This window comes from Drosophila virilis, chromosome 5 (genome assembly GCF_030788295.1).
Source record: "Drosophila virilis strain 15010-1051.87 chromosome 5, Dvir_AGI_RSII-ME, whole genome shotgun sequence".
Lineage (NCBI taxonomy): Eukaryota > Metazoa > Arthropoda > Insecta > Diptera > Drosophilidae > Drosophila > Drosophila virilis.
Window position 1 is genome coordinate 24,970,603 of NC_091547.1, and position 14,778 is coordinate 24,985,380.

Here is a 14,778-nt window from a genome sequence, read left to right on the forward strand (position 1 = left end):
TAAGGCTTTGAATAGGCTCACAGAAGTTGACGCAAGCGCTCGACAAAAAACAACCACCAAGTGCCTTCAGACATAGTTGACGTTGCATGTGTGGAATTTGTATTGAATTACATTCTGAGTGCCAAGGCTCTTTTTTCGACCCATTGAAACGAACAAAGTCAACAAACTGGGAATATTAAAAGAGTTAAAAAGTGTAGCATGGCAACAGGCAAACATAAAAATGAGAAGGCTTCACGAATCTGAACGTAAACTATAGAAAACCAAGTCAATGCCAGCAGTTGGGTGCTGCTGACCTGTTCGAAATCAATTAGAAAAGTAAACAAAAAATACATCAATCAACAAATTCCAAGAATGAGGGAAAAATTCTTGGAATTAATGGTCCGGGCGGCAGGTTTAGGATTTAAAATGCAATCAAGCCTAACGAACAAACAGGGGCCGAGAATCTTGCCGTAGGTTTCAAATTGAGTTGAGATTTCAATGCGTGCTGAAATTTCAGTAGAAAAAATAATTTGAGACACAAATTGATGGCGGTCCCTTGTAAAAATTTCCAAACTAGATTGTTTATAAAACTATAACCAATTTTCTGCTAGCCTATTCTTATGCACCAGTTTAAAGCTGGCATTTTCATCCATTTTGGCGCTTTGTTGTGCATATAAGTCGAGAAGAAATAAATAACTTGGTCTTCGCTAATAATTTATAAGACTTAAGATAAGCAAATAATAAAAGCAAAAATAGCATAAACCTGGAATCAATGAAGCGTGACCTCAACGATGAAAGGAATAGGATTACAGAAGTGCTAAAAAGAGATACATCGAGGATTTCAAAGATCACAACAAGACAATCTGTGAAACTTTCATTTTCTAAGCCAATTTGTTTCAAGACTTGATGGCTTCAAACTTATGCAGTCCTGTTAGAAATATGAACACGAAAACAAACGAAAAACATCGCATTTATTAGTTTTCCACAATGAGGAAAAAGATTCTTCTCTGCATCGTTCAATTGCTGGGAAAAAAATAGGTTACGGCAGGTAGCAAACTGTCTAGAAAAATCTTAGTCTTAAGCTAAACAAACAACCAATTGAGGAAATTGAGCACATTTTTAGTCTACACATTGTAAGAGCAGTGCACTGCCTATATACATATGTGTGCAGCCGAAAATTGTCCGAGAAGATGCCACAATGTAAACTCGCGTAGGTCCCTTGTTAAAAAATCTGTTCGCCTCGGCGAATGTTACACTTGGTTTCACATGAGCAACAATGATCAATTGTGAGGCTGCACCCGGTCCATAGCATGTCATCTCATTTCTATATTTTGTTTGCCTAACTATTTATTTTGATGGGCACCTGCTATAGCTTAACGCAGTGGCTTCAAATTTCTTAACCGATCTAGCAGCAGCAGTATTGGGGTGTCTGTCGTAATTTATAATACGACAATTGTGGCAAGTACTTAGTTTTTTATAGGAAGAAAGCATAATTATCTGATTTGGATCGTATTTGTAATTAAACAAAAAATATAAATATTTATAATAATTATATTTTCTTGGGCGCTTTTGACTTTAAAGAGTTTTATTATTGAACAAGATAAAAGCAAAAACGTTAGATTCCTAAAAAAACAGTACTTTGGTCGCGGCCTCTCAGCGACCAAGCGTAGCCGTGATCGTCTAGTGGTTAGGACCCCACGTTGTGGCCGTGGTAACCCAGGTTCGAATCCTGGTCACGGCAGTGCTATAAATGCATTGTCACGGAGCCTGGTTGTACTTTTTTGGTACGTAAATAAATTTATTATTTTAATTTCCATATAAAAGCATTTATCATCAAAGTTGTCTCTATAGTGCTATCTAGAACAAATATAGGATACAAAATATTTTTTGACGCCAGTCTCATTTTAATATTAATACATAATAACATATTTTACTTTAAATTGTTCCTATTCTAAGGCTGAATTTTATACATACATCAATATTTTAACATGTCATGTTAATTCATGAAAACAAGGAAATTGTCCCATTTGAACGCAACCAAAGCGCCATCTATTTTTCAATTACGTTTTTTCTAATTTTCACGAAAAGTGTTTGTGTCATTGCTAGTATTGTAGCTGCTGAAGCGATTTTGTAAAATCAAACTGCATTCAATAGCCATATAGCTTTTGTCTGTCTTTCACATATGCACAAATGTGTATGTGTGTGATTGATTGTAAGACCTGACTTTAGTCGGTCGGGCAACATAACCGATGTAGCCGTGATCGTCTAGTGGTTAGGACCCCACGTTGTGGCCGTGGTAACCCAGGTTCGAATCCTGGTCACGGCAATGCTGTAAACCTGCATTGTCACGGAATCGGATTGTTTTTTTTCATTTTTATTATATTAAAATACATATGTCTTAATATAATAATTATATATACTAAGTTAGTTTCATACACATTAGAAACAAATACCAATTAAAATGAAATAAATGGATATATTTTATCCCACATTAATCCTACTGAATAAATATTTTACTTGACTTTGTAGACTAGTGTTAATTAAGTGTGTCAAACGACCACAGTATTTTTCAATATCTTTTTGTCCGTTTGATAAAGCCCATATCGATTCAGTTTAACTCCATCTTGTTTTTTTCTCCACCGCGCCCTGCTACAGTATTGACTCGACACTGATTACTTTTAATGTTTTTGGCAAACGTTGTTCAGTGGATGTATTCAAATTTCGTTTTCGTAATATATTTTTGTTGCATTAATTAAATAAAACTCTGTGAACTTTAATTAAAAATATTTAACTTATTACCGGAGCCTTGTTGAATGCATACAAATCTAAATGTATAGGCCGCACCATAAGAATTAGTGATTGTCATAATTTATAGAAAGATTTAAAACATTTAAACTTGAAAAAAAGTTTGTATGTTTTGTATTTGTTTAGATATTTTGACGATGCGTTTCAACAGCCAGACGTAGCCGTGATCGTCTAGTGGTTAGGACCCCACGTTGTGGCCGTGGTAACCCAGGTTCGAATCCTGGTCACGGCAGTGATGTAACTCACTGTCACGGAGTCGAGGCTTATTATTTTATAAATTTGAATTCTCTTTTGCTTTATCGGAGTCAATCTGCGCTTTACTTAAAAAAGTTTGGTGCGAGGTGTAAAAATCTCAGAAAAGCAGTTTTTCTTTGTAAAAACTAGTTTTATTTAGCATATGCATTAATAGTTGTATATTTAGGGTTTTGATATTTACAATTGCCGTTTTGCATAACATAAATACGATATATTCATATAAATATTTCTCTAATTATTATAAAAACTATTCCTCGTAATTAAAACAGTGGCATAAAGCTTTATCATTTTGCATATGTACGTCGAATTGCGTTCGAATTAGTGAAACTGTTAGATACTCTTACGATGAACTCACATTTAGAAATCAACCATGTACACCCGCGGAATGTGTAAAAAAAAAAAATAATAATAATAATTGTATTACAAGAAGTTTTATATAACTGCAAGTTTTCTTTTCAAAAAATACACAAAATAAAACGCCTAAAATGACTGAAAACAAATATGGGATTTTCCATCTGAAACAAGAGCTTTAAAAGCTATCTTCACTTTGGCTGCTCATTGCTGCCCATAGAGCAGTTCAGAGCCGGGCGGTATGGTGCTGGGATCGACATTGGCATTAAAGTAGTTTGCGGGCGATGCAACGGCTGGAAACACAATCTCAGCAGTCTGTTGCTGTGGTTGTTGATCCTGCGGTGCCTGCTGTAAAGTTATATTATAGGGGTTCTGCACGTATTCCTCATAAATGTCTGAAGCATTGCCAGTATGTACCACCTCTGGCGCCTCGTAGACTGGCACGAAACTGTGCACAATGGCTGCGTTCGGCATCTTGGGCAGCGATGGATATGCATTGGAAGCCAAAAGATGGCTAAGGGGTACATTACTTGGTGTATGTGTATGTGTTTGCTGCGTCTGGTACTGCTGATATTGGAATTGCTGATGCAGGCCCTGCTGATGCTCGACCGAATTTGGCGGCGTAGCTGGCAGCTCAATAGCATAGCTATGACTGCTGACGATGGGTGTAGAAATGGGCACTTCCGCACTATAAACGGGTGTTGTGTACGTATTGGCGTGAGCTCCAGCCGCTACAGCTGCCTCATTGATCAGATCGGGCAGTAATGTGTTATTGTTGACGAGAGACTCCAGTTCCGTAGGCTGTTGTGGAGGAACCAATATCGGCTAAGGAGCAGGCAAAGTGTTAAGTTAATTAGGAAGCAATATTAAGGGCATAGACAAGTTCACCTGAGCAAATGTAAAGCTGGGCGCTTGTTGCAGTGCCTCCGTCGGTGGCGGCTGAAGAATGATGCTGCGTCGTGGCGATTCAACAGGTGATGAGACCAACGAGGGTGTGGCAACAACACCAGTCACAAGAGCAGCAGTATCAACAGTAGGGTTGACACTCGGCTCCGTGTGCTGCTGTACTTGGCTAGGCAGAACGGCCGCAGACAACATCTGTTGAGCGGTTGCAGTGTTTGTCAATGTTTGGGCTCTCTTGCCTGCAAAACGAGCAGTTAGAGATTTAAATTAATTGATAACTAAATAGATTAGGAACAATAACATCAATTTAAAGGCACAAACTAAATAACATTTCATTTCATCTTCTTGGCCAAACCCTTGAGCAACTTAAACTTAAAACGTAAACGGGCCCAGGGTTTCTTCTGCCTCTTAATCTGCACTGGAACATTGGTAAAACCCACACTTTTAGCTGTGGCCGTCGAGAACGTTGCCAGGTCGTAGCTGCGCACCGGCAAGGGCAATGACATGGAATGTTCATAAGTGATTTTTGTTATGTCCAGCGAAATGGCTGGCGAGACCAAATCTGCAGGCGGACAGGTACCGGAAATTAAAACGGGGTGGCCCCTTAAGGCTTGGCTGGACATTCGACTAAACACCCGACGCACCTTCATCGTGAAACAGCTCCGTTTTCAGATTTGGCAGAAACTCGCCAATGCGCCGCCATGTAAGTTCCCATAAAGCTTGCTGAAGTGTACCGTCCTGATTATGAAACACGCGCACAGAGTGCATCACCAGCAGCATGTTTTTAAGAATCTCCTGCATCTGTTCTGAGAGCGTGTCAGAGCCGACCTTCATGAATCGTTCAATGTAGTCCAATATGTCGAGCCACAGCTCATTGAAGGTTGCTCCTAACTCTATAAGCGTCGTCAGGTGCTGCAAAAACATTTTTGACATAATAGTGGCGGTGCGTATGCGTGACTCCTCCAACAGAGAGCCTTCTAGCTGACTGGTAGCAGCGCTATCTGGCAATAGTTCATTCAGTAGCGGAAAGAGCACATGCTGGAAGCAGGAGCACCATTCAGCGCCCGACAGCGTTTGTAAATCATGCACCAACAACGCCCGTTGCTGGAGGCAGGATATTGCATGCGTGCGCACCTCACGCCTGCGATCCATGGCAAGCCTTGCGATACCCTGCAGCAGCGGACACCAACCGGACGTCCACAGCGCCGCCGATTGGGGCACCGTGCAACCCTCCTCAGCCCACCAGCGAAAGATCTGAGCTGTGCGCGTGTACAATGTGTACATGAGGTCCAGTAACTGGATGGACAACTGCTCGTAGCGCTGAGCCAAATCCTCCTGTTCCGCAGCATTTGGTGGATGATTTTCGCCAATGTCGCCAACCATCGAATTTAAGTTACCCGTGGACGTAGACTTAACTACACCTGGTTCACGTCTGCTTTCCTGCCGCTTTTTTAAGTTACGTTTTTTGACATTGACTTCAAATTTGCGACGCTGGTGTATGCCACCATCTCTGCACGCTTCCACAAAGATACGAATGCAACGCACGCAGGCCTCAAAGTTGTATGGCGTGATGTGAGCTACGCTGCGCACGATGAAAGCAAGAGAATCCCAACACTTAAACAGCGCAAAGGGCGCGTGGTCTAGTAGCTGGCAGTTAAACATCAGTGTGCTTACAGGTGCGACGGAGCTGGGTGGCGACTGCGGCCTATAAAAAAAATTTTAAGCATACGGGTAAAAGACTGACTAAAAGTAGAACATACCGAGATGCTGTGGTCAACTCGCTATCCTTGCCAACCAGTATCCAGTTCTCAGTGCTGGGACTTGACGTGGGTGGTGGTGCTGCAGACGCTGATTTACTCAATTCCGAGTCAGATGTATATCCGCGCTCGAGAGACGTAGTTACATCGTCTTCGCTACTCAACGCACCATCTGATGTGACGTTTCCATTGGGCGGGATTGCTAACTGCATTCCAACTTCAAAATTAGGCGGAACAGCTCCAGCACCGACACATTCCAACAAATTAAAAATAATCTGCCAGTCTTGCTCTGAATGGATGTTTTGGGCAGAGGTTTTAAGCAGCTCGTAGATGCCAATGGAAATTTGCTTCGAAATCCGCAATAGCAGTGCCGGCTGCAGTGATAACAGCTTCTTGAGCGACTGCAGGACAACGGGGCACAGCTCCTCATTGCGCATCAAATAGATGGCCAGCTTCAGCACAGCCACAATGCAGCGATTAAGTAAATAATCATAGCCGTTCTGAGCACTGGCATGCAGCAAAAGAAACATTTGATCACGCACAGCTGGCCACAGGGGAATCATGCGATCCCGATTATGAACCACAATTTTGACAAGAAACTCCATCCAAAATACGGTTATATCTTCTGCATAGCCCTGAGCAGAGGATTTAGGTGTTTCTGGTACCTTCAATAGAGACAGTACGCATCTAAGAAGCTCCTTTAACGACTCCAGCTGGACAAACTTTGACTCTTGCAGCATTTGCTCTAGCTGACACTCCTTAATACATTTCCGGCCATGTTTGATAAAGTCCTGCTCTTCATAGGTGGGCTCACGCTGGCCTTCAGAGCTGATAAAAGAGTAGAGGCTGGAGAACAGACCCGACTCCTGCTTTTCCCGGGGTTTCTCCAATATCAATATAGCCTTACCATTAGGCTCGCAGAAATCCTCTACCTCGATAAGTGTTTTGGGTAGAAGTTTTAGACGAAACAGTTGAAGAAACAGATCCAAAATGTGCTTCCAGCTGTCGCGCAGACTGTCACCATAGCCGTGCACTAGGAGAAACACGGTTCGCATTGCCGCTTGCGCCTTGGCATTCAGACCAAAATTAACTGCCAGTTGGATTTCATTGTTGGCTGGCACTGGCTCATGCTGCTCTACGCTGCTCAACAAAGTTGTAAATTTGCACAGGGTCAGTATAAGCGCATCAAAGTCCGCATGTAGATTATAATGGGCCGATATAGCTGCCGATTTACTAAATCCTGCAAAAAGAACGTTTTAAAACATTTCAGTGAATTGTGCCCTTTTTGCCGGGTATTTCTTACCTGCTAGTGTTCGCTGATAACCCGTCTCGGTGCTCTTGTCAAACATAAAGCTCAGTGCACTTAGTGAGGCGCCCCATACAATATTGAAGATTTGTACATCGTAGGCAGCATCGTTTACGTAGTGAAAGTAACCGTCGTGGGTAGCGCCACGACGCAACAGCATCTTCCACAAATAATTTTCTCGGACGAGACCAGTCTGCTCGGCGGGCATAACAATCTCTTCGTTCCTGCAGTAATAAATAATATATAGAATAATATTCAAATTATCAATTGAACTTCTGCTCACTTGATGGCATTAAAGATTTGCGCTAGCATCTCCTGATCAAAATCCTCTCCGCCATTTAAGCCTCGTAAATTCTTTGTAAAGTCCTCTAGGGTCATAGGTACATTAAGACGCTTAGCATTAGAATTATGCTGATCCATGTTTAGCATGATGATGGCATACGCCAAGCGGAAGGCGGCATCTGTATTGGCAAACGGCTCCTTGTTTTGATTCTGTAAACCAAGTCACAGTTCATAAAAGTTGTTGAAAAGTCGACACATAATCAAACTTAGAAAATGTTATAGTTTTATCATGAAATGTATTTGTGCGTCTCTCCAAACATTGCTATGGTCAAGTGATTTAAAAACCTGGAACCACTTGTTGTGTGTTCGTCCAATTATAAAAAAATAAGTGCATAAATTAAAAATTGACTTAAAACGTATACTTACATGCCAATGATCTGAGAAGTGCTCCAAGACGAGGAATATCAATGGAGCCTCACCGGGTAAACGGAAAGTTTCCAAGTAGAGACGTAGCGCTTGATCAACGCGAAGTCCAGTAAAATCAAACGAGTCCACAAAATTGATAAGAATTTTAGAGTCCACGTTCTTCTTTTTGGAGATGTATTCACCAATCATTTTCTTGTCGAGCCCTGGATTCTCGCGCAGGAAAAGTGCTACTTGCATGGGATCAAGCTTAGCATTTAGAATGCCATGCTCTTGCAGGTACTGAATGCCTTTGTCCGGTCGCTGATTAAACCACTCCGTTCCCTTGGACAATAGACGCTTCTTTTCCTTAACGCTGGCCAGCTGTTCACTAGTAATATTGCCACCCTCGCCTCCTGACTGTAGTCGTAAACGGTGTGAGCTATTGTTGATAAAGCTCGAGATGTTTTCTACATACTCCTCTCCATTGTCAATTACAATACCCTCAAGACCGCTGTTATGACGCGAATGACGACTCCCAACAACACCTGTCGTAGGAGTTTGCACTAGCGCGTTGTTAGCGCTGTTGTTGCTTTTCGCGGCAGCACAATTATATTCGATGCAATCGATGACACTGATCAGGGTATCCATGGAGATGATGTGCGTGCTGTAGACTGCATTAGTTGCTGAGAGCGTGTACTTGCTCAGCATATTAGTAAGACTCTCGAACATGTCCGTACAGTACAGATCGCAGTCGTAATTGATGTAGAGTTCGGTGACAAAGCCGGGAATACGCCACAGTTGTAGCAGATTGTCCAGCGCCAGTTCGCGCATCTCGTAGGGAGTTTTCGGATTATCACTCGCTATAATTTCGCTTAATTTCTTAAGATAGCACTCTAGCTGAAACTTTAGGTGTCCGCGCAGCGATTCAAAAAGCAAAAAGCAAAGTTGCAAATCAGCAGCAAAGATGCTGAGGCGCTCTGAGCTTAGGAGCTATTGAAGAGAAAAGATATTGTTAATATAAAATAAATGTCAATATTTTGCTATTTGCGAAATAATATGCCAGGAATATACAAAATCCTAGTCTAGTTATTCATGGTTAACTCACCGATATTAGATTTCTACACAAATCATCTTTGACCAGCTCTAGCAGTGCCTCATATTTTCCAATGTTGTCGGCAGCCACTTCAAAGGCAACGGTAAGCAGACTCAGACCAGTATGCATCATGCTGTCCGAGTTTTGTTTATCCAGCGGATTGCATAGTATGATAAGAAACCGGAACAGTTCCTGGATAAAGGGTAGCCCATACGGCGTGAGAGTTGCTGACAAATCGGCTGTATTCTGCGTAGACGATTGCTGGGTAAATCGCACGCCTACCGAATTAATATATTCGCTGCTGTTAGCATCGATTAATGCGGTAGTCGTGGCCAGTGTAGGCTCGTCTTCCCCATCAGTTGGCTCCTCAGGTCTTGTGGTGTCCACCTGAATTGTTGGCACATCTATTTGAGCATTGCTTACACTGCCAGGATCGCCAGCATGGTTAACAACTGTTGTTGTGGTGGGAGTTTGCGCGATCTTGCCCTGCATATCAAGAATATTGCCTACTGGAGAAGCAGGAGTCGTAGCAAGTATGGGCGCCTTTAAATGAGTGGGCACCACTAGCGTGCTCTGCGGCGTTTGAGGCGGCTCCTCGGTTGTAGATGACTTGCGTTGCACAGCTAAAGCGGACTGTGCCTTGGACTTTTGTTTCTCTGTGGATGCACCAGCGGCTTCGTAAATAGTAAAGCGCTTCTGAAGTACAGTGTCGCTGCAGTCCTCCGTAAACTGTGGTAGGCGCATGAAGAACAGCAACACCATGTCTTTCAGTGATTGCTCTGCGGAGCGGCGTAGCAGTTCGCTAAGGCGCGGCTCAAAGCAGATTTTAAAGCAGCTGAGCATCACCTCACACATTGACTCATTGCTAACGGCGACTCCCTCTGGACTACGGATCAGAGCATGTAACACTTCAATGAAACGCATAAATGTCACACTATCCGAAGACTGATCGGTGCCCATAAATCGGGCGTGCGTGACAGCATACGCAATCTTCTCTACAATCACAGCCAGATTTGGTGTTGTGGGATCTAAATTGCAGAAACATATTTAATTATTAAAAAGAATTAAAGTTTGTGTTAACGAAAATGTTCTTTGATATCAAAGACAACAAAGGATTGCCAAACACAGAAACATAGCTATGGTTGTATTTTTTTTATCATAAATAAAATATTGGATTATTATTGAAAAATTGTAATTAAAATATTTTTCATACCAATCAGGCCATATGACAAGAATTTGGTGACCGAGGCTAAAGCGAGACTCGTTAATGGTCCTGTAGTCTCAGCTGTGCGAATTACCTCCAAAAATGGAGCCAAAAACACGTTCGGTTCAATCAAACGTAAGTCCTCAATGCGATTCAGCACCTGCTTCAGATCGATGAACAGTTTCAGCAAGGCGTCCTTTTCATCATCCTGTAATATTATTAGGTTGCCAATGTTCTTTGTAAATATATACATATGTATATGTCAGGAACTTACCACGTAGGCTGTTGCATTCCAACGCGTACCACGTCTCATGGCTGTCATGAGTGTGGCCATTTCACCGCGCACCACATAAATACCGTTGCCTGGCAGTGACATTGTGTCCAGATTCAATAATTGCACCTTATTGGCTTCCACCTTTTAGAATTTGGCACGCAACGAACAAATTGTTGAAAACCCCGCTGCTGCAGTTCTTTTCTCACATATGTACATACATATGTTTTCCTGCCGCTTAGACACAGCAAAGCTCACATACACGCTCATACACACATACACGCGCCAAATGTGTACGTTTAATTAAACATTTTAATAATACGAAATTTGTCAATAATTTGTTTTCGACTACGTTTTTGGTGACGTTTACGACGTGTATGTTCTGCTTTAGTTTATACAGAAGCAACCCTGCCAGATTTGTTGATGCGAGGTCGATATATCGATATTTTTGGTATTTTCGATTTCAATTTTCGATACCAATTTTTAAAACAAGTGTCTTTAAACCGCTACTTCGACTTGGTACGGATGACAAATAAAAGTTCAACACAGTTTTATAATTCGTTATATTAATAAAGTTTCAGTAGGACAGTTACTTAAATTCTCAATTATTTTAGTATGCTTTACTCCCGTTGCTGGACATCGCCTTTGGTGCATCTTCAGATTACATTTCTGGGTGAATGCCTTCAAACAGTGTTCGCATTGGTGAGGACGTTCTCCTTTGTGTCCGCGGATGTGTGTCTGGAGTATGTGTTTTAATCCAAAAGCCTTTGGACATTGGGGACACTGATAAGGCCGTTCGCCCTTGTGTCTGCGAATATGCGCCGCAAGATAGGGATTTTGGGTAAATGATTTCGGACAATGCGGACATTTAAATGGTCGTTCGCCGGTATGCACGCGTATGTGCTCGGCCAGAAGATGCTTTAAAGAAAAGGCCTTTGAACAGTGTGGGCACTTAAACGGTTGACCTGTGTGAGTGCAGATGTGTCGCTTAAGATGGTGACTCTGCACAAAGTCCTTTGGACAGTGGGGGCACTTATATGGCCGTTTACCCATGTGTCCAAAGATGTGTCGCTTGAGATGTTGGTTTTGAGCAAAGGCCTTTGAGCAGTGGGGGCATTTATATGGACGATCGATACTACTTGACATGTCTTTGCCGCCATTCTCATCCATGTAACTGTGGGATATATAACCAGATAAAATAAAAACTCAATAGTTAGGTAATTTTGCACAATTCGTACTTCAGTTCCCCTTGCTGGGTGTCCTGGTTTCCTATGGTCTTACTTCTCAATTCACTCTCTATTTTGATGAGTCCTAAATCCATTTTGCGAATATCAAGACGATCATGTGTTCTTAAATTGACGTTGGTTTCTTTACCGTCATCTTCCGCCAACTTTAAGCAACGCGTTTCCATGCTCCTAAGTCTATCTTCAACGGTTGTGGCAAGTACCTCACCGGTATTGGATGTCTGTCTCCTTATTGTCGCCGAGCGTTCGTTCTGACCCATTTCAGAGCTAGTGTTCCGCCGCTCACTAAGAAGCTGGCAAAAGAAATGGTAAGTATGATTGCACAAGCGCCTAAATTTAAATGCTTGCTGGGCGTCTATAACGCAGCGCATGCAAATTTTCTTTGGTAGCTCATCGTCAAGTTTGACTTCGCAGTTGGTGCATTCGTAAAGCATGTCATCAAGTCTAGTGCTGCCTATCCCTATCTCGTCTTCCATTACTGCAACTTCAGGGCTCCAGTCAAATATATTTATTAATTTTACAGAAGGGCCACTTTCTCTGGCCATACAAACTCGGCACACGTCCATATCTTCCATCACAATGTGTATAAACAATTTTTGTGTTAGCGGAATTATAAACAGTGTTGATAATTGGTAAATTCAATAACAGTTTACAATGACTATCGATAGTATCGATAAATTTAATTACTGGCGTTATTTAAGACATATGTTAAGGTGGCGACGCTGTTATGTATAACCACTATAACAGAAGAATTTTAATTTACATTTTTCACGGCGACCACGCGGTTGTGTTTAGGAATTAAAATTAACTTTACAATATTTTTATACTGGACTGATTTGCTGTCCAATGCACGCTCGTTAGTTTAGTAGCCAAATCTTTCGGGTGCTATTTTTCATGGACAAAGAGTAATTTAACAATCTTACCAAAGTGCTGCGCTAATATCTGGTGCATCATTTTCTTTAAATTGTTAAACACACTTTCATGCTTAATCTGAACAATAATAAAGTTGAAATTTAGTTTAGGATACCAAGCCGGAATGATTTGCTGTCCAATGCACGCTCGTTAGATTAGTAACCAAATCTTTCGGGTGCTATTTTTCATGGACAAAGAGTAATTTAACAATCTTACCAAAGTGCTGCGCTAATATCTGGCGCATCATTTTCTTTAAATTGTTAAACACACATTCATGCTCAAGTTCAACAACAATTACATAGGTTACTAGTTATGCGTTCAACAGTAAATTGTCGCCGATAGATTACTAGGCGACAGTTATGCAAGGCAACGCTAGAATAAGCAGACGACATTTAATAATGCATTGGCCGACAAACTCCACGGCCTTTGCGTTTTGAGGTGTCGCCACATGTTTTAAAATAGGGTTATAGCTTGTATTTTTTATTTAGAGTAAGACTACAGACTATATTTATACTTTAGATTATGGTTTATTATTATGGTAGCTAGGGGCTTATTTTAATGTCTGCGATGCTCCAAGCAAACTCTTCAGATTTTCATCTTGGAACAGGGCTGTTTTTACGGCCAGAAGTAACTGGGAGTCAATAGTTTGGCTGTGCTGCTGCACCAGGGGCAGTCGACTAAGACGCTTGGCCAACTCGGCCAGCTTGGGCTGTTGCTGCAGAAACTGGTCCAGCACCTGGGGGGAAATGTTGGCCATTTGCGCTAGCTGCTGAACGTGCGGCGCCACGTGATCCGGTGATGGCATCTCTGCCTGTTTAGGTGTGTTTAGGTGCGGCGGCTTCATGTCGTGTGTGGATCGATTCGAATTCGTGGTGCTGTTGGTTAAAGTTGGCATTGACGTAGACTTCACGGGTTGCGACATCAATGCGGAACGTAATGGAACGGGAAAGTGATAAGGCAATGGCTGCCGTACGAGTACGGGACGCATAGCTGGTCCATGTCTCTGCTGAGTTGGCTGAACAGGTGGCATCAACACACGCTTGTACGGCAAAGGCCTGGGTGTTGTACTACTGCCCGGCCAGAAACTGTATTGTTTCACAAATTCATTAAATCTCTGCATTGAACTAGCCTCTTCCAATTCCGAATTTGACGACTTCATTTTTGTTGGTATATTTAGCTTGGAGGTCGCCTCATCGTAGTCAACATCTATATCTGCATTGTTGGTAAAATTGTCACTTTCGTCATCTTTCTCTCGAGGCGTGTTATCGTTAGCGGCTTGCTCATAGTCAAACGATTCCAAGTAGGTCTTCATCAGCTCTATTCCCTGATCATTAGACATCAGAAAGCGCACGTATTTTATGGTTTCATCGGCGTTGCCAGTGCCCAGCAGCTTACCAAGCTCACTGATGCTGGGCAGCTGGTCCATGCGCTTCAGCCCCAGCCTAGTCCGGGCAATATGGAGCACATCACTGGGATACTCGCTGATGACCATCGGCATTGTTGTTTTCGCTGTTGGGTTACCAGTGCTCGGATTGATAAGTTTATAGACGGGTATATTGTAATAAAGTGCATTTTGAAGCTTTGAATTCAGCCGGGGCTTGTCATTGTCTACAATTATTTCACTTGGTTGCCCGTAGAACTTTGCCCCAACGGACAAACGTCCGCTAATGCACTGCAGCAAGGCCAACTGCAAGACGAATTTCAGTAACCGGGCGAACATTCTGCTCGATTCGACGTGCGATGAACAACTAATAAAATATCACTGGTCCCGTATTCCCAAAAGCCTTGGAAAAACTATTTCCTTTTCTATTCGTGTATTGCCCTAGCTTCGTGGAATTTTCTTTATTGTGTTTCCACGAATGTTCGAGATGACGATTTTCTACCTGCTGTATCCTACAAATTCTCAGTTTCCTTTGAATTTTCGCCGAGACTCAATAGGTACCTGCTTTATTACCTAAATACGTTTACCTTTTTACAAATTTCATATATAGGGTTTTATTTACATTTATGT

General features: G+C 42.1%; 3 protein-coding genes and 3 non-coding genes across 8 annotated transcripts; 3 read left to right on the forward strand and 3 right to left on the reverse strand.

Moving 5' to 3' along the window:
- Positions 1-1,648: 1,648 nt before the first annotated feature.
- On the forward strand, positions 1,649-1,720 carry TRNAH-GUG (transfer RNA histidin (anticodon GUG)). The gene has a single exon. It is a non-coding gene; the product is annotated as a tRNA-His (tRNA).
- Positions 1,721-2,233: 513 nt separating this feature from the next.
- TRNAH-GUG (transfer RNA histidin (anticodon GUG)) lies at positions 2,234-2,305 on the forward strand. The gene has a single exon. It is a non-coding gene; the product is annotated as a tRNA-His (tRNA).
- A 639-nt stretch (positions 2,306-2,944) lies between these two features.
- On the forward strand, positions 2,945-3,016 carry TRNAH-GUG (transfer RNA histidin (anticodon GUG)). Its single transcript has one exon. It is a non-coding gene; the product is annotated as a tRNA-His (tRNA).
- Positions 3,017-3,451: 435 nt separating this feature from the next.
- garz (Sec7 domain-containing protein garz) lies at positions 3,452-11,001 on the reverse strand. Of its 3 annotated transcripts, none has more exons than XM_015169240.3 (10): positions 10,615-10,999; positions 10,350-10,548; positions 9,149-10,164; positions 8,065-9,033; positions 7,640-7,848; positions 7,354-7,580; positions 6,054-7,290; positions 4,938-5,998; positions 4,279-4,532; positions 3,452-4,215 (listed from the first exon to the last, which is right to left on the reverse strand). In XM_015169240.3, exons 1-10 carry the CDS (start codon positions 10,714-10,716, stop codon positions 3,595-3,597), a joined length of 5,895 nt encoding a protein of 1,964 aa, XP_015024726.1. In that variant the 5' UTR covers positions 10,717-10,999; the 3' UTR covers positions 3,452-3,594. The 3 variants fall into 3 exon arrangements, with proteins under 3 accessions (XP_015024726.1, XP_002058885.2, XP_032293302.1); XM_002058849.4 differs by lacking the exon at positions 3,452-4,215 and adding an exon at positions 4,734-4,855 and having other exon boundaries at positions 4,367-4,532; positions 10,615-11,000; XM_032437411.2 differs by lacking the exons at positions 3,452-4,215; positions 4,279-4,532 and adding an exon at positions 4,610-4,855 and having other exon boundaries at positions 10,615-11,001.
- Positions 11,002-11,156: 155 nt separating this feature from the next.
- On the reverse strand, positions 11,157-13,134 carry LOC26531915 (zinc finger protein Paris). Its single transcript, XM_015169266.3, has 2 exons — positions 11,850-13,134; positions 11,157-11,785 (listed from the first exon to the last, which is right to left on the reverse strand). The coding sequence occupies exons 1-2, from the start codon at positions 12,428-12,430 to the stop codon at positions 11,173-11,175; spliced, it is 1,194 nt and encodes a 397-aa protein (XP_015024752.1). The 5' UTR covers positions 12,431-13,134; the 3' UTR covers positions 11,157-11,172.
- Positions 13,135-13,226: 92 nt separating this feature from the next.
- On the reverse strand, positions 13,227-14,543 carry link. Its single transcript, XM_002058848.4, has one exon. The coding sequence runs from the start codon at positions 14,485-14,487 to the stop codon at positions 13,318-13,320; it is 1,170 nt and encodes a 389-aa protein (XP_002058884.1). The 5' UTR covers positions 14,488-14,543; the 3' UTR covers positions 13,227-13,317.
- Between the last annotated feature and the right edge of the window lie 235 nt (positions 14,544-14,778).